Source organism: Oncorhynchus clarkii, chromosome 4 (genome assembly GCF_045791955.1).
Source record: "Oncorhynchus clarkii lewisi isolate Uvic-CL-2024 chromosome 4, UVic_Ocla_1.0, whole genome shotgun sequence".
Lineage (NCBI taxonomy): Eukaryota > Metazoa > Chordata > Actinopteri > Salmoniformes > Salmonidae > Oncorhynchus > Oncorhynchus clarkii.
The window spans coordinates 11,021,300-11,048,597 of record NC_092150.1 but is presented as its reverse complement, the minus strand read 5'-3'; the positions used below and the strand labels follow the sequence as shown (position 1 = coordinate 11,048,597).

At 41.1% G+C, this 27,298-nt stretch overlaps 2 protein-coding genes across 5 annotated transcripts; one reads left to right on the top strand and one right to left on the bottom strand.

Moving 5' to 3' along the window:
* The first annotated feature begins 836 nt into the window (after window positions 1-836).
* Window positions 837-8,696, top strand: LOC139406415 (uncharacterized). Of its 2 annotated transcripts, none has more exons than XM_071148968.1 (8): window positions 837-1,119; window positions 1,234-1,358; window positions 1,543-1,609; window positions 2,230-2,386; window positions 3,076-3,221; window positions 5,149-5,259; window positions 5,701-6,393; window positions 6,590-8,696. In XM_071148968.1, the coding sequence occupies exons 1-7, from the start codon at window positions 967-969 to the stop codon at window positions 5,878-5,880; spliced, it is 939 nt and encodes a 312-aa protein (XP_071005069.1). In that variant the 5' UTR covers window positions 837-966; the 3' UTR covers window positions 5,881-6,393; window positions 6,590-8,696. The 2 variants fall into 2 exon arrangements, with proteins under 2 accessions (XP_071005069.1, XP_071005068.1); XM_071148967.1 differs by having other exon boundaries at window positions 846-1,119; window positions 6,492-8,696.
* Window positions 8,697-16,705: 8,009 nt separating this feature from the next.
* LOC139406413 (tripartite motif-containing protein 16-like) lies at window positions 16,706-25,537 on the bottom strand. 3 transcript variants are annotated; one of them, XR_011633986.1, is made up of 7 exons: window positions 24,889-25,537; window positions 24,407-24,502; window positions 22,511-22,744; window positions 22,213-22,372; window positions 22,028-22,087; window positions 18,856-21,769; window positions 16,706-18,818 (listed from the first exon to the last, which is right to left on the bottom strand). XR_011633986.1 is itself a non-coding variant. In XM_071148966.1 (6 exons), the coding sequence occupies exons 1-6, from the start codon at window positions 25,480-25,482 to the stop codon at window positions 21,246-21,248; spliced, it is 1,668 nt and encodes a 555-aa protein (XP_071005067.1). In that variant the 5' UTR covers window positions 25,483-25,525; the 3' UTR covers window positions 16,706-21,245. The 3 variants fall into 3 exon arrangements, 1 of the variants encoding a protein (XP_071005067.1); XR_011633985.1 differs by having other exon boundaries at window positions 16,706-18,411; window positions 18,523-21,769; window positions 24,889-25,525; XM_071148966.1 differs by having other exon boundaries at window positions 16,706-21,769; window positions 24,889-25,525.
* Between the last annotated feature and the right edge of the window lie 1,761 nt (window positions 25,538-27,298).

Sequence of the window (27,298 nt, the reverse complement as noted above, 5' to 3'; positions counted from 1 at the left end):
CCAGGAATAATAAGTGTAAAGTTTGATTTCCTCCCTTCTGTAATAAGCAGCCAATTAAGTATTTTTCCTTTATTCATGTGTTTAATATGATACTGTTATCGCGCCGGTTAAACTGTATGTAAGCACTTCAGAGTTATACCAAGCTAATAAGTCACTCGTAAGATAAGGAGGTTGTAAGAGTGTGCTTAACTGTATTTTTCATTTACTTTATAGTTCTCACGGAAGGTGATAATTCTGACTAAAACTACAGAATAAAGCCGCCAGTTAAAATCAAGGAACGGTTGTGCTCGTGGTTACTGAAGGGAACTACATCTTCTGGTGCGCCATTCAACCCCTCAACCCTTTTCACAGCTGCTGCATATGAAATGCTCTGTACAGCATTTCTGTCGACCCTTGTGGGGCATTCGGAAGAGGTTGTCTCGTGGTTCCCACTTCAATTGCAACATTTCACATATTCATCACTTTTATAATACATAATATGATATTTTCCAAAACTTGGACATCTCGGCTTCTCCCTTCTGCAACCACTGACCAAAAAGCTTTACAGTGATCACACTACATTGGCTTTGGGATAAATGCTCTGACTCATATCAGACAATTAACAACATCCAAAGGTGAAATAACAGGATTGCACAACCTGTGATAATTAAGGGTCACATTACTATTGGCTCACAGTTGTCACATGGTTCACGCACGCTGAGAAAAAGGAATTATGTAAAAATTCGCTCACTCAACTGGGTTGTAGTAAATCATTAGTCCAAACAGTTGCAAAAGTTTGGCAAATAAAACGAGAGTTTCTATTGGACAAAATCATGTAGGTCCCGCCCCATTTCAACAGATTCTTCATAATGAAAACACCCACGGCGACACGGTTTGGGTGCAATCTAGTATGCATAATTCCAAACCTCGGGACATATTCAACTCACTGTTTCATTGTTTAGCCAGATCAGTGTTCCAACTCTCAACATGAAGATACCAGTTGTTGATTTTGAAGCATACAAGTTAGGGGAAAACGATGTTTCAGTCGAGCAGTTAGAGATCCTGAGCAGGCAGTTGAAAACGGCCTTTACGGAAGTGGGATTTGTTTATCTGAAGAATACTGGGATAGTACAACTAGACGTGAGTAACAGCATTGCTCAGAGATCTATTTTTTAAAGCTGTTGGAAATATTTGACATGTCAGTACGAGTGGATTTTGTGCTTTGGGTGATCAACATGAGGCTATTCTTCATAGGTGGATGAGGTTATGAACATATCCAAGAAATTCTTTCTGCAACCAGACGAAATGAAACTGCCTTTCAGCAGGAAAAGTTTCTCTAATAATCCTAACCATGGCTGGGTGTCTTTGGAGACAGAGAGGTATAGAGACACACTGTCAAGTCAAAACATCTGCCTGTGATTTCATGTCCAAACAGTCTCGTCATTATGTTATATTCTATGATAATATATTATATCCAGTCTCCACTCAGTATAGTGTTGTGTACATTGACTGTTTGTTGTGTACATTGATTGAATGGTTAGGACTATCTCTCTGTATTCACAGTTTAAATCCCAAGAGACCAGGAGACCTAAAGGAAGCCTTCAACACTGTATCCCTTCATCCAGACATAGTAAACAACCTGTCTCTCTGTTTGTTGCGACAGCTGTAGACACATCCAACTTCTCTGCTGTGGTTGTTGTTGCTATCAGTGTTAAGGTCAAAGTACAAAGGGATTGACTTCACTCTGAGCCATATACAGAGTTCAACCACTCTGATTGAACTCCATCTAGGAACAGAACTCACCAGGCTGATAGAACTCCATCTAGGAACAGAACTCACCAGGCTGATAGAACTCCATCTAGGAACAGAACTCACCAGGCTGATAGAACTCCATCTAGGAACAGAACTCACCAGGCTGATAGAACTTCATCTAGGAACAGAACTTCATCTAGGAACAGAACTCACCAGGCTGATAGAACTCCATCTAGGAACAGAACTCACCAGGCTGATAGAACTCCATATAGGAACAGAACTCACCAGGCTGATAGAACTCCATCTAGGAACAGAACTCACCAGGCTGATAGAACTCAATCTAGGAACAGAACTCACCAGGCTGATAGAACTCCATCTAGGAACAGAACTCACCAGGCTACACAAAGGAATACATTGAAAGTTGTCAAAACCGGTCATCTTTTATATCCTATGTAGCTTTGATTTCACAGTTCTTACACAACTCTTCCTGGTCTGTAGAAATGGCCATCGTGGGAAGGAGGGAATGGATTCTTTGAGGTTCAGTCGTCGTTCTTCCTGCGCTGTAAGGACCTGTGTCTCCGGGTGCTTCGTGTGATGGCCTACAGTCTGGGCCTGGAGGCTGAGGTCTTCCTAAGTGCACACAGACACATAGGGAGTGAGTACAGCTCTCTCCCTCTCTCTCACGGGGTTATCTATGTACAATCTATCTATGTACAATCACACCTGGGTGAAGGGGTGCTCAGTCCTAAGAATGTAAAACTGAAGTTGGGAAATTCCATGGTAAGAGTGACACTGAGAATCAGATTTTTCACTTTAAAATGTATGCAAAAAAAACAAAAAACTGTGCTTGCAAAGTTAAACAAACCTTGCAACTAGGAACAAGGACTACTTTAACAATTTACTTTTTTTTTTTTTTTACAAAAACACATTTACTTGAAGAACAGCGCAGATGCAAAGTTTGGTAACAGAATGACGGCACAAACAGCACAAACCCTCATTCTGTTTGACACTTTAAAGTGTAAATCTGAGTCTGTGTCAGTCTGTTACTGTGGAATTGCCCCGTTGTAAAATAAAGTTCAGGATAACAGCTTATTCCCTTCAACGATATGAATTGCTGAAGCGTTTTGGATCAAGCTTCTTCCTCAAAGCACTATTGCAACACAGTGTCAGAATGCTACAAATACACATGAATCATGGTTTCCTTTCAATGTCAATGTGTATCTGTGACATTCTGACACTGTGTTGCAATAGTTCTGGAACCATCTTTGAAAGGACATTGTGAAAGGGAAATACATTTGGGGCCCTATTGTGTGAATCAGGCTTGATTGTTGTTGTCCCCTGCAGGTGATAAGAACAGCAGTACCCTGAGGTCGCTGTATTACCCCTCGGTGAGGAGTGACAGGGTGAAGGAGGGCCAGCTGCGCTGTGGAGAACACTCGGACTATGGCAGCATCACCCTGGTCTTCCAGAGTCAAGAGGGTGGCCTGCAGGTAAACAAGATAACTGAATCCTCTGCAGCTTTTACTAGGGGCAGTGTTTCTGGCTACGTCACCTGGCATTAAAAACTTTGGCTCTAGTTATATTCTTGCACACAGTCCATGCAACTTATTAAGCCACATTTTAATGGACTACTGTGAATTCGGTAAGTATTCATACCCCATGACTTATTCTAAAATTGATTCAATTGTTTTTTTCCCCCCTTCATCAATCTACACACAATACCCCATAATGACAAAGCAAAAACAGGTTTGCAAAAAACTGAAATATTACATTTACATTAGTATTCAGATCCTTTACTCGGTACTTTGTTGAAGCACCTTTGGTAGTGTTTACAGACACAAGTCTTCTTGGGTATGACGCTACAAGCTTGGCACACCTGTATTTGGGGAGTTTCTCCCATTCTTCTCTGCCGATCCTCTCAAGCTCTGTCAGGTTGGATGGGGAGCATTTTCAGGTCTCTCCAGGGATCTTCGGTCGGGTTCAAGTCCGGGCCTCTTAAGGACATTCAGAGACTTGTGCCAAAGCCACTCCTGTGTTGTCTTGGCTGTGTGCTTAGGGTCGTTGTCCTGTTGGAAGGTGAACCTTCGCCCCTGATGTCCTGAGCGCTCTGGAGCAGGTTTTCATCAAGGATATCTCTGTACTTTGCTCTGTTCATCTTTCCCTCGGTCCTGACTAGTCTCCCAGTCCCTGCCGCTGAAAAACATCCCCACAGCATGATGCTGCCGCCACCATACTTCACCATAGGGACGGTGCCAGGTTTCCTTCAGAAGTGAGGATTGGCATTCAGGCCAAAGATTTCAATCTTTATTTAATCAGACCAGAGAATCTTGTTTCTCATGGTCTGAGAGTCCTTTAGGTGCCTTTTGGCAAACTCCAACTATGCCTTTTACTGAGGAGTGGTTTCCGTCTTGCCACTCTACCATAAACACCTGATTGGTGGAGTGCTGCATAGATGGTTGTCCTTCTGGAAGGTTCTCCCATCTTTACAGAGGAACTCTAGAGCTCTGTCAGAGTGACCATTGGGTTCTTGGTCACCTCTCTGACCAAGGCCCTTCTCCATCAATTGTTAAGTTTGGCTGGGCGGTGATCTCTAGGAAGAGCCTTGGTGGTTCCAAACTTCTTCCAATTTAAGAATGAAGGAGGCCACTTGGGGACCTTAAATGTTGTCGAAATGTTTTGGTACCCTTCCCCAGATCTGTGCCTCGATTCAATCCTGTCTCGTACCTCATGGTTTGGTTTTTGCTCTGACATGCACTGTCAACTGTGGGACCTTATATAGACAGGTGTGTGCCTTTCCAAATCATGTCCAATCAATTGAATTTACCACAGGTGGACTCCAATAGTTGTAGAAACATCTCAAGTATGATCAATGGAAACAGGATGCACCTGAGCTCAATTTCGAGTCTCCTAGCAAAGGGTTTGAAAATAAGGCATTTCTGTTTTTTTTATTTCTAATACATTTGCAAAAATGTATAACCTGTTTTTGCATTGCCATTATGTGGTATTGTGTGTAGATTGATGAGGGAAATGTTTTATTCAATACATTTTAGAATAAGGCTGTAACATAACAAAATATGTAAAAAGGGAAGGGGTCTGAATACTTTCCGAATGCACTGTATGTAAGTTAATGATATTTGTTCACCCCAATAGCAAAGTTTGACAAAACAATGTTTTATCCATACCTCTAAATGCCATCTTATTAGATGTTGCCATTTCCCCCCATTAGTTTGGAATTGAGACCTGCAGTCATCTCAATATCAGACCACTTTGGAGATATTAACAAATTTACCAAGTGACCTGGGGTGAAATCTATTGTAGAATAAATTGAACATTGATCAATTTAATTTGAATTAACGTGGCTTATGTGTGTTCTATCAGTAATGTGGTAAACTGGATATTAAAATGACAATTCCATAGGTGCGTACCAGGTCAGGGGAGTTCATCTCCGCTCCCAGCATCCCTGGGACAGTACTGATCAACATAGCTGACCTGATGCAGAGGTGGACCAGTGATATTTTCCTCTCAGCGGTGAGACTTGCCCTTCCATTTTACACACCGTCACTTGATAAGATCATACAAGACGTTTCAGGCTCATTGCTTGTGGAAACAGACCTGCGTTCAAATACTATTTAAAATGATTTAGAATAAGCAGGGCTTGATTGAGTTTATTGTAATGGAACCAATAGAAAAGTCCTAAAAGTACAAACAAACCCCACCCACCTGGAGGACAAAAGGAAATGCTAAAGCATTTGTAAGATTTCAAATAGTATTTGAATCCAGGGTCGTATTCATTAGGGCACACTTTAGAAAAACATTTTGCAACAAACAAACTTATTTTCTTAAGTTCAGTTAGTCCCTGCCTGTTTCATTTCATTTTCTTATGTTTGTTGCCTAGTAAATATGATTTGGGTCTCTGTGGAAGCAAAGTTAAATTTGCCTTTGAATTTTGCATCTCACCTTCCCTTTCAGGTCCATAGGGTTTTGCTGCCCCCCGCTGGAGACTTGAGCACACGGCAGTCCATGGCTTTCTTTGTGCAGCCAGACGATGAAGCCCTCATCACCTGTTTTGACGGGTCCGACAAATATCCCCCTGTGAAGTCAGGGGCCTATCTCATGGAACGCTTCAATGACTCTTATGGGAGGAAGTGACCTTTATCTATCCAGCATTCATTATTTTGTGTTATGCAATTATGTCGGTGAAACAGAATGTCAGTAAAAATATAATTTCCTTTTAAATCCATGAAGTGAGGTGGGAGAGAGAGAATCAGATAAAGTTGTGGAGATGAAGAAATATGTGAACAAAAACCCTCCAGGTACAGATACTGTATGTAGAACCATAGTAAAGCCCAGTATGGACTATCAATACAGGTACTGTATGTAGAACCATAGTAAAGCCCAGTATGGACTATCAATACAGATTCTGTATGTAGAACCATAGTAAAGACCAGTATGGACTATCAATACAGGTACTGTATGTAGAACCATAGTAAAGACCAGTATGGACTATCAATACAGATACTGTATGTAGAACCATAGTAAAGACCAGTATGGACTATCAATACAGGTACTGTATGTAGAACCATAGTAAAGCCCATTATGGACTATCAATACAGGTACTGTATGTAGAACCATAGTAAAGCCCAGTATGGACTATCAATACAGGTACTGTATGTATAACCATAGTCCATACTGGGCTTTACTATGGTTCTACATACAGTACCTGTATTGATAGTCCATAATGGGCTTTACTATCAATACAGATACTGTATGTAGAACCATAGTAAAGACCAGTATGGACTATCAATACAGGTACTGTATGTAGAACCATAGTAAAGCCCAGTATGGACTATCAATACAGGTACTGTATGTAGAACCATAGTAAAGCCCAGTATGGACTATCAATACAGATACTGTATGTAGAACCATAGTAAAGACCAGTATGGACTATCAATACAGATACTGTATGTAGAACCATAGTAAAGCCCAGTATGGACTATCAATACAGGTACTGTATGTAGAACCATAGTAAAGACCAGTATGGACTATCAATACAGATACTGTATGTAGAACCATAGTAAAGCCCAGTATGGACTATCAATACAGGTACTGTATGTAGAACCATAGTAAAGCCCAGTATGGACTATCAATACAGGTACTGTATGTAGAACCATAGTAAAGCCCAGTATTGACTATCAATACAGATACTGTATGTAGAACCATAGTAAAGTCCAGTATGGAGTATCAACACAAAGTTACCATTTAGAATGAGGCACAGTTCATTGAGAGGAGGTCTTAACACAACTGGGGGATGACAGACATGAAGTGGGTGGGTGGAGATAATATTATTTTTATAATGATGAATTGTTGATATTGATGAGGCAACCACTAACATTACAGTGTGTTATTCTAATTAGGTAACCACTAACATTACTAACATTTAGGGGCTCCCGGGTGGCGCAGCGGTCTAAGGCACTGCATCTCAGTGCTAGAGGTATCACTATTGACCCTAGTTCGATTCCAGGCTGTATCACAACCGGCCGTGATAGGGAGTCTCATAGGGATGCGCACAATTGGCCTAGCATCATGGTTTGGCTGGGGTAGGCCGTCATTGTAAGTAAGAATTTGTTCTTAACTGACTTGCCTAGTTAAATCAAGTTTTAAACATTTTTTTACTATTTTATATGACTAGTATCAATGTGGACTCTACTACAGTTTAAACAGCTCCGCTATAGACAACACTAGCATGACTAGTATCTATGTGGACCCTACTACAGTTTAACCAGCTCAGCTATAGACTACACCAGCATGACGAGTATCTATGTGGACCCTACTACAGTTTAACCAGCTCAGCTATAGACTACACCAGCATGACTAGTATCTATGTGGACCCTACTACAGTTTAACCAGCTCAGCTATAGACTACACCAGTATGACTAGTATCTATGTGGACCCTACTACAGTTTAACCAGCTCAGCTATAGACTACACCAGCATGACTAGTATCTATGTGGACCCTACTACAGTTTAACCAGCTCAGCTATAGACTACACCAGCATGACTAGTATCTATGTGGACCCTACTACAGTTTAACCAGCTCAGCAGTCTAGAGAAATAAAACCCAGGATAGAGGGGCTGAGTGAATGTGGTCTGGACTCTGTGGAGGAGCGTCATTGTGTCTGTAGAATGTAGAACACTGTAGAATCCCGTCTCTCACAGTTGAAGTGTACCTATGATAAAAAATTACAGACCTCTACATGCTTTGTAAGTAGGAAAACCTGCAAAACGGCAGTGTATCAAATACTTGTTCTCCCCACTGTAAATATGAACTTTATCGAACAAAACATACATGTATTGTGTAACATGAAGTCCTATGAGTGCCATCTGATGAAGATCATCAAATGTTAGTGATTCATTTTATCTCTAATTCTGCTTTTTGTGACTCCTCTCTTTGGCTGGAAAATAGCTGTGTTTTTCTGTGACTAGGCGCTGACCTAACAATCTTATGGTATGCTTTCGTCGTAAAGCCTCTTTGAAATCGGACACTGTGGTGGGATTAACAACAAGTTTATCTTTAAAATGGTGTAATACTATGTTTGAGGAATTTTAATTATGAGATTTCTGTTTTTTGAATTTGGCGCCCTGCACTTTTACTGGCTGTGTCACGCCCTGGCCATAGAGGCTTTTATTCTCTATTTTGGTTAGACCAGGGTGTGACTAGGGTGGGCATTCTAGTTTCTTTATTTCTATGTTTTCTATTTCTTTGTGTTTGGCCAGGTGTGGTTCTCAATCAGAGGCAGCTGTCTATTGTTGTCTCTGATTGGGAATCATACTTAGACAGCCTTTTTTCCTTTCGCATTTGTGGGTAGTTGACTTTGTTAGTGGCACTATAGCCCTAGTTAAACTTCACAGTCGTTTCCTTGTTTTGTTGGCAACAGTAATTTCAAATAAAAATACATGTACACATCACGCTACGCCTTGGTCCATTCTTTTCGATGACCGTGACAGGCTGTTGTCAAATCAATCCCGTTAACAGGATTTCAGCCATAAGAAGTTAATGAATATGATGCCAGATCAGTCGGCGTCTGAGACATTATTACTGATAGGATGACATAAACTGTATCTTGGAAAGTCTACACATTCTAGTTATCAGATTCACATGGAATTCTTGTGCAATTTACATTTTTAAATATGAAACTATTTATGAAAAGATGAAATGTACTTTTAGCTTCCAGATGAGAGAATTGGGTTTTCATAAGGTTAAAGCTCTGCTCACTCAGTGGCCCCGCCCATGTGAAGAGACATTGGTTGTAAACTATGAAACATGCCCTCTCTCCTACCACTATATAAAGCCCTTGACAAAAATGTAACTTTCTGTTCCGAGGACATTAGGGCGACAGTCCTACGTTAAAAGGGCTCAGATAGTAAGCTGTTCCAAGGATGTGTGGACTTGAGGTCCCCACGTTGAAAGGACAAAGACCACCTACAGAACTAAGCCAACCTTAGAGAACCTAACGAAATTAGCATCAAATTTCAATGTGTAGGTGATGACCTACACCCCGGAAAGATGAAGTTCGACTATACCAGCCAGAATATAGCATGAGCTTAAAAGTATGGCAACTTGGTATGAACTTTGAACTCTTATTCACTCCAGAAGTGATACTTCCTAGCCATTGAGTTAGCAGCAGTCGCTAAACGTGGGCTAGGAGAGGACAGGCAGAGTATTCTACCACGCTCCAGTTCACCACGAGACATTCTTCGGAGGACCAGAGATACATAAAGGACAAACCGGCCTTCCATCGACGACCAATCTACCGAAGCGCAGCTCAGAGTAAATATTTATTGCATTCTCCTTTTTCAAATGGGCGGTTATTTAGAATGCATAAGATTCTGTATTTATGATGCATAGCATCTCCCTTTGTTACTCAGTCTTCCCACTCTTTCAATCAAACCCAACCCCCTCTCTTTGTGTAACCAGCCGTCGTATCTGTTCTGTCCACCAGGGACGTTTTCTTTATGACATAATAGGTCCATCAATGTATGATTCATTCTGTGTATATGTAATTTAGTAAATAAATAATTTAACCAAATGTTGTATTGCTGATTCAACTTGTTAGCCAACAACAAAACACTTTTACCACGGCAACTGGTTTGATACATTCACCTCTGAAGGTAAATAATGTACATACATTAAGTACTCTTTCTCTGATTTGTCATCCTGAGGGTCCCAGAGATAAAATGTAGCATAGTTTTGTTTGATAAAATCAATTTATATATTAAAATGTAGGAACTGGGTTCTACAGTTTGAACCCCTGCTGTGTTTCCTTTCAAATAGTATCAAGAATATGCATGTCCATGGTTCAGGTCCTGAGCTACAGGCAGTTAGATTTGGGTATGTCATTTTAGGCGGAAATTGAAAAAATGGGTACAATCTTTAAGATGTTTTTAAGAACAAACAATTGCCTACGAAAGGAGACAACATGTTTAACGAATTAGCGTTGACACCTAGACGAGAGCACACAAAAACCACTTGCAAACCTACCAAAATGAACCCACTCCTTGGGGATCTGTTAGTACGTAATAAACGGAGGCAGATTAGCCACCACAACTCTTGTTGGCAGGGTTAAAAGAGGCCAAATCGGCACCAACACACCCCACTCGCAACTAGCCGGACAACAATACTTTTCATTAACACAAACATTCTGGATGCAGAGTGTACACAGTACCAGTCAAAAGTTTGGAAACACCTACTCATTCAAGGGTTTTTCTTTATTTTTACTATTTTCTACATTGTAGAATAATAGAAGACATCAAAACTATGAAATAACACATATGGAATCATGTAGTAACCAAAAAAAGTGTAAAAACAAATCTAAATCCATTTTTGATTTTAGATCCTTCAAAGTAGCCACCCTTTGCCTTGATGACAGCTTTGCACACTCTTGTCATTTTTTAAAAAATAAAGAAAAACCCTGGAATGAGTAGGTGTATCCAAACTTTTGACTGGTACTGTATATTCCACTCCCACCTGTTTGCTGACCATGAGCAAAACGTCCTCCACACCATTCTCCGGAACGCATCTGAAGCCATTCAGAAGAAACAGGGTTTCTTCCCCACTCGGCTGACGTTATCGTGGCCATCATGCCGCACAACCCCAAACAAACTACCCCTACTCCCCCCTCAACTCTAAACGATAAGTAGTGGAAACCAATAAACAAATCCTCCACAATGGGAAAAGAAATTCTGAAAAAAAAGAATGTACGCAAGAACCAAAAGTAAAGAAAAATAATAGTAGCCCTCCTCACGACCCACAGCACCCTCACACAACCAACTCCCACAAGAGAGACATTGTTACAACACTGCACATAGAAATAATATCAAAGATTTAATATAGCGTTTCTTCTTCTTTGGAGTTTAACAGCGGTTGGCATCCAGTATGTCACTGCCCCCACTGGGACTAGAACATAAATCAATTTTACTATGTGATACAAAAGGGGAAAAGGAAAAACCAAAAAGAAAGAAGCCAAAAATAATAATACTAAAAACCACCCTTCCAACTAACCCTACAGTCATTAAAAACCCACTACCCCATTCCACTACTTTGACCCTATCTGCTCCTGCAACGACCTGGGACGACTGGACACCACCACTCAACACACCCTGTAACTCTTCTGAAGTCAAATCTTGTATGACCAAATACTTCGATGCAGCTGCCACCACAACATCTATATTCTGTGATTTACGTTCCATTTCTGCGGTACAGTTGATAACCATTGTTATGAACGCTAAGAAGCCAACCTTACTGAAGCATATATCACTCGTTGTCCTATCCCTCTGTGCTGCACAGATCTACTACTCACAGGGATCCTCTCAGGATCCCTCACCCTTGACCCATCCTCCTCTACTTTCTTCACTGCCTCAGCATACGACACCTTCTGCACTACTCTGACTCTATCCACCTCAACCTGCCTCTCTTTCACCAGACACTTTAGTTTAGTTTAGTTTATTTTTTATTTTTACAGGGACAGTGCACATTAATCAACGTTTCAGTAAAAGTGCCGGTTTTAGCCAGCCGGCTAATTTTCAACCGCAGTCCCTGGGCAGGTTATTAAAAACAATTACAATATAGACAATAGCAGCATAGAACAAGCAATACATAGCAACATAGGACAAGCAAGACATAGCATACAGACAGAGCAACATAGGACAAGCAAGACGTAGCATACAGACAGAGCAACATAAAACAAAAAGCAGCAAGACAAAGTTCATAAAAGCAACAAAGTGTTTCCACACCTCACAAGCTACAGACAACAGGCAACATGGAAAGCGGCAACACACAGCTAGGGACCATGTTCACAAATCTGATTGACCTTTAGCCATGTCTTCAAGCATTTTGTGAAAGTGTGATATGTGGTGCAGTTATGTGTGTCTGATGGCAGTGTATTCCAGACATGGGAAGCTCTCACAGAGAATGCAGATTTACTAAAGGTGCTTTTCCTTAGGGGAACTATACAGTCATCTCTCATGGCAGACCTTGTGGATCTGCTGCCATATGTCTGTGTTTTCTGTTTAACAAAAATATTGAGTGGAGGGGGATCCAGGCCATTAAGGATCTTGAATACAAGACATGCGTCGGTGTATTGCACAAGATTTTCCCAACTCAAGAGCTCATGCTTTCTAAGGATGTGACAATGATGATGGCTATTGGGCTTCCTATCAAGCACTTTGAGAGCCTGTTTGTAGACAGACTGAATAGGTTTTAATGTTGTACAGCAAGCTTGGGCCCAACTAGTCAAGCAGTATGTTAAGTGGGGGAGTATCATAGATTTGAAGTACAGTTTTGCTACCTCTGTAGTCAAACAATTTCGTATAAATTGGAAATTAGCTAGGTTGAATTTGGTTATTTGAATTACCTTTTTCACATGCTTTTTAAAAGAGAGGTTGGAATCAAGTATGATGCCAAGGTACTTAAAATCGGATACCACCTGGAGCTTCTCCCCTGACACATAGACATCTGGCTCAGTAGCATCTGTTGCCCTCTTTGTGAAGAACATGCAAACAGTTTTTTTCACATTGAGATGCAAACACGAGTCACTGAGACACTTTGTAACCTGGACCATTACAGTAGTGAGTTCTTGTGCAGCTTGTTGTTTGCTCTTTGCATGCACATATATCACTGTATCATCTGCATACATTTGAACTTCAGACCCAGTACAGACAGAAGGCAGATCATTAATGTACATGCTGAACAGGAGGGGCCCCAGTATTGACCCTTGGGGCACGCCCACATCATAGCTAAGAGTGGGCGACAGCTCATTGCTCACTCTGACACACTGAGTTCTGCCTTCAAGGTATGATTTCATCCATCTCAAGGCATCAGGGGAAAAGTTGAACTTGGACAATTTTGTGATGAGAATCTCATGGTTAACAGTATCAAAAGCCTTCCTTAGGTCCAGAAACACAGCCCCAACAGCACCCCCTTTGTCCATCTTGGACTTCACATTTTCCAGAAGAAAGCAGTTGGCCGTTTCTGTGGAGTGTTTCGCTCTGAAGCCAAACTGCATGGAGTGTAATGTGAAGGGGCTGTTGTTGAGGTGGGCAATCAGTTGTTCTGCTACACACTTTTCAACAACCTTTGACACCACAGGTAGTATACTAATGGACCTGTAGTTACTCACGTCAGCAGGGTCACCTGATTTAAAAATGGCCGTTATTATGGCTGACTTCCATACCCTTGGAAACACACCGAGACCAATAGATGTGTTGGTGACCTTAGTAATGGGGCCAATGAGTGACTCTTTGTAGTTTTTGATCTTTTCTACTTCTGATCCCCAGCAACATGGACACCCCTACAGTTGACACACACAAGTTTATCCACCGAAACTACACAGTCCTCTATCACATGACCTCCTGCACACTTCCCCCATCTTGGAATCTCCCTCCTACAAACTGCTGCAACATGACCATAAACGTTGCACCTGAAACAGCTCAGTGGATTCAACACAAAGACTCTAACAGGATAACTGATATACCCTAACATGACTTTTGTCAGGTAAATAATCAAAAGGACTGACAGTGACTCCTCTGTTGCACCAAACAGCAGGCATCAAAAACACCACAAATCTTCAACTTCAATTGCTCCACCTCCACACTTAACGCTACCCCAGAAATCCCTCATTTCAATGGTGCCCTAAGAGCAAAGCAAGAAACAGATCTTGACCCAAGTTGCGTGACACGGAGCGCCCACTCCCTCTGGTCAGAAGAAACACAAACAAATATGACAAGTCCACTACAGGTTACCTTCACTGATTCAACTGCACCCAACTCCTTTACCACCCACCCTGAAACCACACATGGATCTGCCAAAAGGTATGGATCCACATTCTCCCTAAATGTAACTCCTACTGCACCAGATTCTTCTTTATCATGTCCATTGATGTCAGACTCTGGTTTTGAGCTCTTCACCACACCTTCTACCTCACTTAACTCTCCCTCATTCACATCCATTTCACCTCCAGAACTCAGTCTGGTGACCGGCTCACTCTGTTTGCACTTGAATTATAACATTTGAAATGTCTCTATTACTTTGAAACTTTTACGACTGTAATGTTTACTGTTCATTTCTGATTGTTTGAGAGAATTGTACACAATGTTAGAGACAAATATTTTAGTTCCCAGTTTAGGACCCTTAAATGGAATACATTAAATAGAGTGGTTAGAATATATAAAGCATAACAGTTTCTATGAAGTACAGAGTATAATGCTTTTAATGAATTTTGTAATGCCTTAACCGTATGTGATATGACACTAACTATAAGTGGCCATAATAACTCATACGTGGTTGTAAAACTGTACAATGTGTTATAGATAATTAGCTACAATCGGTGGAGGGGGACTTGAAATGGATACAATGTACTGTATGTGAAATGAAAACTGTATGTATTGACTGATCATTGAGAATGATGTAACACTTTATGTTTGTAGGAGGGAGATTCCAACACAGTGTGTTTATTGGTGTGTAATTGGTCCTGTTAGTACAGTGGTGTAACAAGTACTGTGATGCCTCATTATTCCACTGTACCAGCAGCAGTAACCCGAACCAGTAATAAGGCTACTGTCATGGAAATAGTTATAAATCCTTACATTATATTTTCCATATGTCATCTATGATATACTGTATGTAATGATACAGTTGAAGTCGGAAGTTTACATACACTTAGGTTGGAGTCATTAAAACTCGCTTTTCAACCACTCCACAAATTTATTGTTAAACAAACTATGGTTTTGGCAAGTCGGTTAGGACATCTACTTTGTGCATGACACAAGTAATTTTTCCAACAATTGTTTACAGGCAGATTATTTCACTTATAATTCACTGTATCACAATTCCAGTGGGTCAGAAATGTAAATACACTAAGTTGACTGTGCCTTTAAACAGCTTGGAAAATTCCAGAAAAGGATGTCATGGCTTTAGATGCTTCTGATAGGCTAATTGACATAATTTGAGTCAATTGGAGGTGTGCCCGTGGATGTATTTCAAGGCCTACCTTCAAACTCAGTGAAACTTTGCTTGACATCATGGGAAAATCAAAAGAAATCAGCCAAGACCTCAGAAAAAAAATTGTAGACCTCCACAAGTCTGGTTCATCCTTGGGAGCAATTTACAAACACGTGAAGGTACCACGTTCATCTGTACAAACAATAGTATGCATGTATAAACACCATGGGACCACGCAGCCGTCATACCGCCCAGGAAGGAGACGCGTTCTGTTTTCTAGAGATGAACGTACTTTGGTGCGAAAAGTGCAAATCAATCCCAGAACAATGGCAAAGGACCTTGTGAAGATGCTGGGGGAAGCACAAAATTATCTATATCCACATTAAAACGAGTCCTATATCGACATAACCAGAAAGGCCGCTCAGCAAGGAAGAAGCCACTGCTCCAAACCACAATAAAACAACCAGACTACGGTTTGCAACTGCACATGGGGACAAAGATTGTGCTTTTTGGAGAAATGTCCTCTGGTCTGATGAAACAAAAATAGAACTGTTTGGCCATAATGGCCATCATTATGTTTAGAGGAAAAAGTGGGGAGGCTTGCGAGCTGAAGAACACCATCCCAACCGTGAAGCACGGGGGTGGCAGCATCATGTTGTCAAGGTGCTTTGCTATAGGAGGGACTGGTGCACTTCACAAAATAGATGGCATTATGAGGACGGAAAATGATGTGTATATATTGAAGCAACATCTCAAGACATCAGTCAGGAAGTTAAAGCTTGGTCGCAAATGGGTCTTCTAAATGGACAATGACCCCAAGCATACTTCCAAAGTTGTGTAAAAAATGGCTTAAGGACAACAAAGTCAAGATATTGGAGTGGCCATCACAAAGCCCTGACCCCAATCCTATAGAAAATGTGTGGGCAGAACTGAAAAAGCATGTGCAAGCAAGGAGTTCTACAAACCTGACTCCGTTACACCAGCTCTGTCAGGAGGAATGGGCCAAAATTTACCCAACTTATTGTGGGAAGCTTGTGGAAGGCTACCCAAAATGTTTGACCCAAGTTAAACAATTGAAAGGCAATGCTACCAAATACTAATTGAGTGTATGTAAACATATGACCCACTGGGAACGTGATTAAATAAATAAAAGCTGAAATGAATAATTCTCTCTACTATTATTCTGATATTTCACATTCTTATAATAAAGTGGTGATCCTAACTGACCTAAGACAGGGAATTTCTACAAGGATTACATGTTAGGAATTGTGAAAAACTGAGTTTAAATGTATTTGTCTGAGGCGTATGTAAACTTCCGATTTCAATTGTATGTCTGTGTCTTCTACATGGTGTTCCATACTGTATGTAATGATATGTCTGTGTCTTCTACGTGGTGTTCGATACTGTATGTAATGATATGTCTATGTCTTCTACATGGTGTGTTGTGGAAATTCTTACACAGGGACACTCAAAGTCAATCTTAAATTAACCATTGTTTATTGTCAGCGCCCTGGAGAGGTTCCAACCAGCTTATTGCACCATAGTACACATGTCAATCAGGAGCTCTCCCTGGGCAGACCCAGCAGTTGTCTTATATATGGCTATACACAGACAAGTTATATTTGCATGATTTAGCATACTTAATTAATCGTTACCGTTTTGTTTCATTCACGTGACTGACCAATACTGTTTCATAACATAACATAACATAACGTGACAGACCAACACCTCACAAGGCTTCTCCTCTGTAAACTGAGACCTTGAAACTTAGATATCTTTCGTTTGTTCTCAAAACAAGGTCTGGGCCTACTGCCAAATTGCAGTTACTGATAAGAGGAGGATTTATTCAGTCAACCACTTGCATGAATACAGAAACTGGTTTATAGAACAGCACAGGAATGGGACACAGAATAAAAGAAAAGCACAAACCTTCAATTCCCATTACAGGTGTTCCATACTGTATGAATTCTGAGGATTAAGATAAGAATTTAGAAGTATCCATAACAATGGTTAGTCAAAGTAATATGGTAACCTACCACACAGTGTCAAACTGTTACATCACGGTTCCTTTCCATGTCAATGTAACAGAGTGATCTATCACAGTGTCAGACTGTTACATAGATATTAATCATGGTTCCTTTCCATGTCAATGTAACAGAGTGATCTATCACAGTGTCAGACTGTTACACATAGATATTAATCATGGTTTCTTTCCATGTCAATGTAACAGAGTGATCTATCACAGTGTCAGACTGTTACACATAGATATTAATCATGGTTCCTTTCCATGTCAATGTAACAGAGTGATCTATCACAGTGTCAGACTGTTACACATAGATATTAATCATGGTTCCTTTCCATGTCAATGTAACAGAGTGATCTATCACAGTGTCAGACTGTTACATAGACATTAATCATGGTTCCTTTCCATGTCAATGTGGATGTGTAATAACACTGTGTTATAATAGTGCTCTGACCAAGAAGCTGCTGGGAAACATTTCAGCAATTAATATCGTTGAAGAGAATTAAGTTGCCATCCTGAACCTTCTATTACAATTTCCCAATTTGAAATCATTTCTAAAACTTTATGTGGGCTCGATTAAACTTGGCTGGTACAATGGAAGCAACAGAAAAATGATAATCGTGCAAAACCCTGACCACCTGACACTCCCGGCAGGCAAAAGCAAATGCTCAATGTATTTGAAAGATTTTAAATAGTATTTGAACCCAGGTCTGGAGTGTATGATGTTGGTGTATTGGTACCAGAGATGGAGACAGAACAGATTGGAACAGAACCAGTGAGACCCAGAACAACAATCAACCACTAGAGACCTCTAGACCCATGTGTCTCATCTGTAATGAGACCCAGACCAGTTTAAATGTGTCTATACTGTAATGAGACCAAGACCAGTTTAAATGTGTCTATACTGTGATGAGACCAAGACCAGTTTAAATGTGTCTATACTGTGATGAGACCAAGACCAGTTTAAATGTGTCTATACTGTAATGAGACCAAGACCAGTTTAAATGTGTCTATACTGTGATGAGACCAAGACCAGTTTAAATGTGTCTATACTGTGATGAGACTAAGACCAGTTTAAATGTGTCTATACTGTAATGAGACCAAGACCAGTTTAAATGTGTCTATACTGTGATGAGACCAAGACCAGTTTAAATGTGTCTATACTGTAATGAGACCAAGACCAGTTTAAATGTGTCTCATCTGTAAGGAGACCAAGACCAGTTTAAATGTGTCTCACCTGTAATGAGACCAAGACCAGTTTAAATGTGTCTCACCTGTAATGAGACCCAGACCAGTTTAAATGTGTCTATACTGTAATGAAACCAAGACCAGTTTAAATGTGTCTATACTGTAATGAGACCAAGACCAGTTTAAATGTGTCTATACTGTGATGAGACCAAGACCAGTTTAAATGTGTCTATACTGTAATGAGACCAAGACCAGTTTAAATGTGTCTCACCTGTAATGAGACCAAGACCAGTTTAAACATGTCTATACTGTAATGAAACCAAGACCAGTTTAAATGTGTCTATACTGTAATGAGACCAAGACCAGTTTAAATGTGTCTATACTGTGATGAGACCAAGACCAGTTTAAATGTGTCTCACCTGTAATGAGACCAAGACCAGTTTAAATGTGTCTCACCTGTAATGAGACCAAGACCAGTTTAAATGTGTCTATACTGTAATGAGACCAAGACCAGTTTAAATGTGTCTCACCTGTAATGAGACCAAGACCAGTTTAAATGTGTCTATACTGTAATGAAACCAAGACCAGTTTAAATGTGCCTCACCTGTAATGAGACCAAGACCAGTTTAAATGTGTCTATACTGTAATGAGACCAAGACCAGTTTAAATGTGTCTCACCTGTAATGAGACCAAGACCAGTTTAAATGTGTCTCACCTGTAATGAGACCCAGACCAGTTTAAATGTGTCTATACTGTAATGAGACCAAGACCAGTTTAAATGTGTCTATACTGTAATGAGACCAAGACCAGTTTAAATGTGTCTATACTGTGATGAGACCAAGACCAGTTTAAATGTGTCTATACTGTAATGAGACCAAGACCAGTTTAAATGTGTCTCACCTGTAATGAGACCAAGACCAGTTTAAATGTATCTCACCTGTAATGAGACCAAGACCAGTTTAAATGTGTCTATACTGTAATGAGACCAAGACCAGTTTAAATGTGTCTATACTGTGATGAGACCAAGACCAGTTTAAATGTGTCTATACTGTAATGAGACCAAGACCAGTTTAAATGTGTCTCACCTGTAATGAGACCAAGACCCGTTTAAATGTGTCTCACCTGTAATGAGACCAAGACCAGTTTAAATGTGTCTATACTGTAATGAGACCAAGACCAGTTTAAATGTGTCTATACTGTAATGAGACCAAGACCAGTTTAAATGTGTCTCACCTGTAATGAGACCAAGACCAGTTTAAATGTGTCTCACCTGTAATGAGACCAAGACCAGTTTAAATGTGTCTATACTGTGATGAGACCAAGACCAGTTTAAATGTGTCTATACTGTAATGAGACCAAGACCAGTTTAAATGTGTCTATACTGTGATGAGACCAAGACCAGTTTAAATGTGTCTATACTGTGATGAGACTAAGACCAGTTTAAATGTGTCTCACCTGTAATGAGACCAAGACCAGTTTAAATGTGTCTATACTGTGATGAGACCAAGACCAGTTTAAATGTGTCTATACTGTAATGAGACCAAGACCAGTTTAAATGTGTCTATACTGTGATGAGACCAAGACCAGTTTAAATGTGTCTATACTGTAATGACGACACATTTTTTGTTTTCTTGAGTATTGCAGCTCCAAATTGCTGGTGTTCCAGCCCAGCTCCGTGCTTTCTGTTGTGGTGTGGCTAGCCAGCAGAAAATACAGAGCGTCCTAGCTCGCTCATTAATGTCATAATCAACATTACGGATTGCCTCTTATGCGCTTGTCGTTCCCTTATGCCATAGTTTGTACATCTCAATAGAACAAGTCAGCCATATCAGCAATGGGTTTTTTAAGCAGTAAATGAGGCTGATTTAACGGTTTCACTGCTAAGACAAGGCTCCGCTGATAACCAGGTGTAGCAGTGGTAAGGTGTTGGGACTCTGCTGTTGGGACAGCTTTATGTAGGCCCTAACAGTTTGTTGGCACTGTTGGTCACCATTATAGTGCAATTGATGTCTTGTTAAATCTGTGCTTTGTTTTTTTTTGCCCCACCAAGATTTACATGCTAAAATCGCCACTGATCATAACATCTGGGGACCATCAACACCAGCATGACTACTATCTATGTGGAACCTACTACAACTTAACCAGCTCAGCTGTAGACTACACCAGCATGACTACTATCTATGTGGAACCTACTACAACTTAACCAGCTCAGCTATAGACTACACCAGCATGACTAGTATCTATGTGGAACCTACTACAGTTTAACCAGCTCAGCTATAGACTACACCAGCATGACTACTATCTATGTGGAACCTACTACAACTTAACCAGCTCAGCTATAGACTACACCAGCATGACTACTATCTATGTGGAACCTACTACAACTTAACCAGCTCAGCTATAGACTACACCAGCATGACTACTATCTATGTGGACCCTACTACAACTTAACCAGCTCAGCTATAGACTACACCAGCATGACTACTATCTATGTGGACCCTACTACAACTTAACCAGCTCAGCTATAGACTACACCAGCATGACTACTATCTATGTGGAACCTACTACAACTTAACCAGCTCAGCTGTAGACTACACCAGCATTACTACTATCTATGTGGAACCTACTACAACTTAACCAGCTCAGCTATAGACTACACCAGCATGACTACTATCTATGTGGAACCTACTACAACTTAACCAGCTCAGCTATAGACTACACCAGCATGACTACTATCTATGTGGAACCTACTACAACTTAACCAGCTCAGCTATAGACTACACCAGCATGACTACTATCTATGTGGACCCTAGTACAGTTTAACTAGCTCAGCAGTTCCATTATCACTATTGAGCCAAACCCCAGGATAGAGTGGCTGAGTGAATGTGGTCTGGACTCTGTGGAGGAGCGTCATTGTGTTAGAGACACTGTAGAAGGACAGAGTACCTGCCTTGTGATCCAGGTACACTCCTACTCTGGAGGACCGAGGGCCTGATACTTTAGTCACAACATGATTGTGTCTGAGACAATAACCACCACTAGAGCATTGTAAACTCCAGGACTTGTCATTCAATCCAAATGCGTTACCTCTCCCTGTTCTGCTGATGTCTTTATATGAGACTGCTATAATAACCCACCGTCCACTCCACTCCACCTCCCAGTAACAGCGTCCTGACAGACCCTCTCTAGACAGCACCATCAAGTCATTTGTGAATCTGTCTGGATGATCAAGATATGGTTGGACTTGGCCTGTATAGGTCACCTTTCTGTTCCCTTCAGACAGAGAGAGGCGTGTGTGTGCTGTGTCTGGGTCCAGTGTGAGCTGACAGGAATCTGGGAGAAGAGCAGAGCAGAGACCAATGAGGGGAGTTAGAACATTAAGTTAAGTCAGATACTGTATCTACCCTGTCTTTGATTAGAGCACAGCAGAGATCAGAGAAATATGAGTCAGATAGATACCCAGTATTTTATTAGATATACTATTGATATCTATCTATCTACAGTATCTATATATCTATCTATCTATATTTCTATAGGAGTTGTGTGTCAGTAAAAAGAGGCTATTTGTTACTTCAGAATAAAGAGACTCACATTGTAACAACTGTTCTCTGGTCTTGGGCTCTGGAGGCAGTACAACATCCACTATATTCACTACAGACACAAAAACACATTGACAGAGAGAGGGAATGTTATCATCATACCATATTCCACATGTATATGACTAGTTGGGAACTTTCAATGGTCTAAAGTTGATGTTCTTATTATTTTCAACACACCTGTAGTGGAGATCTTGGTCCATTCTCCTTTAAGGAAGTCTTCTAGTTTCTCTCTCAGTTCAGACACAGTCTTACTCACATCTCTAAAGTACTGAAGAGGACGGACAACGATGCTGGGTAAGTCTGAAGATACACTGATATTGGAGAGAGCCTGATAATGCTGGAGAGAGAGAGAGAGAGAGAGAGAGAGAGAGAGAGAGAGAGAGAGAGAGACACACACACACACACACACAGAACAGAACTGAAGTTTCACAATGTGTTCATTTTCATATCACATGTAACAAGGCAGTTTAGTTACCTGGAGGAAATGGATGTGATCCTCTGTGTGTGAGAGCTGCTCCAGTTGAATGCTTCTCTTCCTCAGCTCTGCTATCTCCTGTTCCACTTGTTCCAGGAGTCCTTCAGCTTGACTCACTTGAGCCTTCTCTTGGGCTCTGATCAGCTTCTTCACCTCAGAGCGCCTTCTCTCAATGGAGCGAATCAGCTCAGTAAATATATTATCACTGTCCTCCACTGCTGCCTGTGCAGAGTGCTGTTAAGAGAGAGAGAGGCTCCAGATTAAACAGTCTATTCTCTCTCTAACTGGAAGCCCAGATAGCCTGTTCCCCAGAGTGGGGCTCAGCGTGATTGGAGAGGTCTCTCTCAATTCAATTCAGGGCTTTATTGGCATGGGAAACATATGTTTGTTTACATTACCAAAGCAAGTGAAATAGATAATTACATTACACTCACAAAAGTTCCAAAATAATAAAGACATTTCAAATGACATATTATCTATATATACAGTGTTGTAATGATGTGCAAATAGTTACAGTGCAAAAGGGAAAATAAAATAAACATACATATTGGTTGTATTTACAATGGTGTTTGTTCTTCACTGGTTGCCCTTTTCTTGTGGCAACAGGTCACATATATTGCTGCTGTGATGGCACACTGTGGTATTTTACCAAATAGATATGGGAGTTTATCAAAATTGGATTGGTTTTCAAATTATTTTGTGGGTCTGTGTAATATGAGGGAAATATGTGTTTCTATGGTCAAACATTGGGCAGGAGGTTGGGAAGTGTTTCTCAGTTTCCACCTCATTTTGTGGGCAGTGTGCACATAGCCTGTCTTCTCTTAAGAGCCATGTCTGCCTACGGCGGCCTCTCTCAATAGCAAAGCTATGCTCACTGAGTCTCTACATAGTCAAAGCTTTCCTTAAGTTTGGGTCAGTCAGAGTGGTCAGGTATTCTGCTATTGTGTACTCTCTGTTAAGTAACAAATAGCATTTTAGTTTGCTCAGTTATTTTGTTTGTTCTTTCCAATGTGTCAAGAAATTATCTTTTTGTTTTCTCATGATTTGGTTGGGTCTAATTGTGTTGCTGTCCTGGGGCTCTGTGTGGTCTGTTTGTGAACAGAGCCCCAGGACCAGCTTGCTTAGGGGATTCTTCTCAAGGTTCATCTTTCTGTAGTTGATGGCTTTGTTATGGAAGGTTTGGGAATCGCTTCCTGTTATGTGGTTGTAGAATTTAACAGCTCTTTTCTGGATTTTAATAATCAGCGGGTATTGGCCTAATTCTGCTCTGCATGCATTATTTGGTGTTTTACATTGTACACAGAGGATATTTTTGGTTTTGTCCCATTTTGTGAATTATTGGTTAGTGAGCGGACCCCAGACCTCACAACCATACAGGACAAGGGGTTCTATAGCTGATTCAAGTATTTTTTGCCAGATCCTAATTGGTATGTCAAATTGTATGTTCCTTTTGATGGCATAGAAGGCCCTTCTTGCCTTGTGTCTCAGATCGTTCATAGCTTTGTGGGAGTTACCTAGGGCGCTGATGTTTAGGCCAAGGTATGTATGTTTTTTGTGTGCTCTAGAACAACGTTGTCTAGACAGAATTTGTATTTGTGTTCCTGGCAACTGGACCTTTTTTGGAACACCATTATTTTTGTCTAACTGAGATTTACTGTCAGGGCCCAGGTCTGGCAGAATCTGTGCAGAATATCTAGGTGCTGCTGTAGTAGGCCCTCCTTGGTTGGGGACAGAAGCAACCAGATCATCAGCAAATAGTAGATATTTGACTTCAGATTCTAGTAGTGAGAGGCCAAGGGCTGCAGACTGTTCTAGTGCCCTCAAGCAAATCTCGCTTTCTCACTCACTGGAGGAGAGAAGTGAAATGGTGTGTCTCCTCTGGTCAACAATACTCACCTTGAAAGACTCCACAGCCTGTTGGAGCTCCTTCAGCTCCTTCTCTCTCTCCTGGAATCTCTGCTGGACCTTCTGCTGACTCATCCCCAGCTGCCTCTGTGGAGAATCACTCTTCAATGAGCTATCAAGCTTTATTTGTCCAGTAGATCAATAGTATAGTCATATGACAGGGCCCATAGAGAGGAAGGTCTAAAATATTGATATAGTACCGTTTCAATATGATATTTATTTGTTGCTATGTGAATGATTACAGTTTTACAGTAGACCTACATGTATCAGGGAGTTTAAGCTAAACATTACAATGGTTATACATTTGGAGCATCTAGGTTAAGAAAATCTATATAATCAAGGTTTGTGTTCATATTTGTTCTGCTGAGGATCGATTTCATTTGAATTCTCTCATATTCAAACAGTCTTAGTTCCTACTGTGTCTTTAATTCTTTGCTTATCAGACAGTCACCAACAAGTTGATCTGGTCTTACCTGTTTCTCAGTCCTCTCTGCTGTAGCTGACACTGTATCATGGCCTTTATGTTCATCCATTGTACACAGATAACAGATACACTGCTGATCGGTACGACAGAAAACCTCCAGCAGTTTGTCATGATGAGAGCAGATCTTCTCCTGTAGTTGTGCGGTGGCTTTGACCAGCTTGTGCTTCTTGAAAGCAGGAGATTCATAGTGAGGTTGGAGGTGAGTCTCACAGTAAGAGGCCAGACATGCCAGACAGGACATGAGGGCTTTCTGCTTTCTGGTCCCAGTGCAGAAATCACACACCACATCTACAGGTTCAGCATAGCACAGAGCAGGAGGGGGAGCAGCCTGGAGTCCTGTCTTCTTCAGTTTCTCCACCACCTCAGCCAACATGTTATTTTTCCTCAGAGTGGGCCTTGGAGTGAAGGTCTGTCTGCACTGAGGACAGCTATAGCCTTTCAGAACATCCTGATCCCAGCAGCCCTCAATACAGCTTCTACAGTAACTGTGTCCACAGGGGATGGTGATTGGTTCCTTCAGTAGATCCAGGCAGACAGAACAACAGAACTGGTCCTGGTCCAGCAGAACTGCCTGCTGAGCCATTTGGATGGTTGTTCACTCTCACACAGACAGACGACACAGAGACTCAGATAAGTTTCGTTTTCTCAGAAGAGAGTTTGTGGGAGGGGGAGGGACTTCCTGGTTCTGCCAGAGGGGTGTGTTTAGAGGGAGGGAGAAAGGGAGGGGTTCGAGAGAGAGAGAGAGAGAGAGAGAGAGAGAGAGAGAGAGACAGTTTTGTTCCTAGTGCTGGGTTCTATCTTGAAATAATTTAAAATATCCTTATTCATGTTAACATATTAGAACTGGGTGTATGCAAATGTACTGAGTGAGAAAGGGGAGTGCAGAACGTTTACATTCTGTCAGAACGTGTTATAGTTAAATCTCATGTATCCTATGGAGAGGAGAAGGGCAACGGTCTGGTTTCCGTCACTGATAAAGTAGGACAGCCGCGAGTTAAGAAGGAGTGAGGAATGTGGGCAGGGGTAAGGTCAGATATTGTGAGGAGGAACAGTCCTATGACATACAAACATAGGAGGCAGGACCATGACTACACCAATGAGAGGAACCACTTAAGTTCATGCCTAGCAACAGAGATGTATTGGCTGTCTAGATGTGCAAGGATTTGACTCTGACCAGTAGAGGGTATAAATATATTTACTTGTGGAAACATGTCTTTGTCTTTTCAGCTGGGTGAATAAGCTTGGTTTGAGCTTTTTCTAGTCATCCGTTTGAGTTTTTAACTCTGATTGTCAGAACCTAACAGTTGGCGTTCTCAGCATGATTCACCACGATTTATAGTCAAACTGGAGAGTCTGCGTCAGTGAAACAGGAGCCGGCACATAAAAAACAATGTAGATAAAGTTTCTAGAAGAGAGTCGTAAGCTGAATACAAACTACCGGATACAGATCTGAAAATCCTGAGTTTATTCAGTAGGCCGACTGTAAATACTACCGGTAGACCTAGGGATTGGGGGCCCTAGGGGGCCTGAGCAGGGTAGTCCCTGCAGAGGGTAAGTCCGAGGGGGTGAATCCTGATTGGGGTGGTTCCTGCGAGTAACATAAAGAACAGAGTAAGTCCCGGAAGGTAAGTCAGAGCAGCCTGGTACCTACAGAGGATAAGTCATAAGGGGTAAATCCGGAGTGGGGTTGGTTCCCTACTAGACTCCTTAAAGGGGGGGGGGGGTGAAAGGTCCAGCCGCGGTGGCTGTAAGGCCGTAGAGTGTGTGTGCATGGATAAATTGTTATGCTTGTGTACTAGTATGGTAGGTTGTAGAGGAGGTAGTCCATGGAGAAGGACAACAGGAGGGTATGTGGATGGTGATAAGAAGGTTACCTATAAGTTCTGGAGGAGAGACACATTCATGGTTAGAAAAGCTCAAATATTTTCTAAAGTTGTTTGAACACGATTTGTGTGTATTAGCAGTAGCAATAAGGAGAGAGTTTGTGAACTGTGAATAAGTGTGGTTACGTGTGTAAGCATGACACTGGTATAAGACATTAGGTCACCTGTATTCTCCATGAGTAAATTGGCAGATACTTCAGTATTGTCTCGATTACAAGGTATCAGGTGCCGTGACCAATTAATAGGCACAAATACCACAGCCATTCTCCGGGGAAGTGGGTATCACTATTTTGGAAAGTAGTTGATAGAGGGCTTGTATTAGAACCATGAATTAGGAAATCTAAATGCCCTGGACAGCGTCGAGAGAGGTGCAGAAGTAGCCACCATTGAGATCCGTGGTTCCTGAAACTCCCATAAAAGGGAGAACAGAAGAGGAAATACAGAAAAGCCATAGATGTGCTGAAAGAAGTGCACAAGCATTCTACCAATTTGGCTTGAATAAAAATATTTTATTGG

Coding starts and splice junctions, on each gene's coding strand:
- LOC139406413 (XM_071148966.1), bottom strand. CDS start 25,482: ATGGCTCAGCAGGCAGTTCTGCTGGACCAGGACCAGTTCTGTTGTTCT. Junction 22,088..22,212: donor GACCAAGATCTCCACTACAG/GTGTGTTGAAAA, acceptor TTGTGTCTGTAG/TGAATATAGTGGATGTTGTA. Junction 21,770..22,027: donor CAGAGAACAGTTGTTACAAT/GTGAGTCTCTTT, acceptor CTCTTCTCCCAG/ATTCCTGTCAGCTCACACTG.
- LOC139406415 (XM_071148968.1), top strand. CDS start 967: ATGAAGATACCAGTTGTTGATTTTGAAGCATACAAGTTAGGGGAAAAC. Junction 1,120..1,233: donor CTGGGATAGTACAACTAGAC/GTGAGTAACAGC, acceptor TATTCTTCATAG/GTGGATGAGGTTATGAACAT. Junction 1,610..2,229: donor TATCCCTTCATCCAGACATA/GTAAACAACCTG, acceptor CCTGGTCTGTAG/AAATGGCCATCGTGGGAAGG.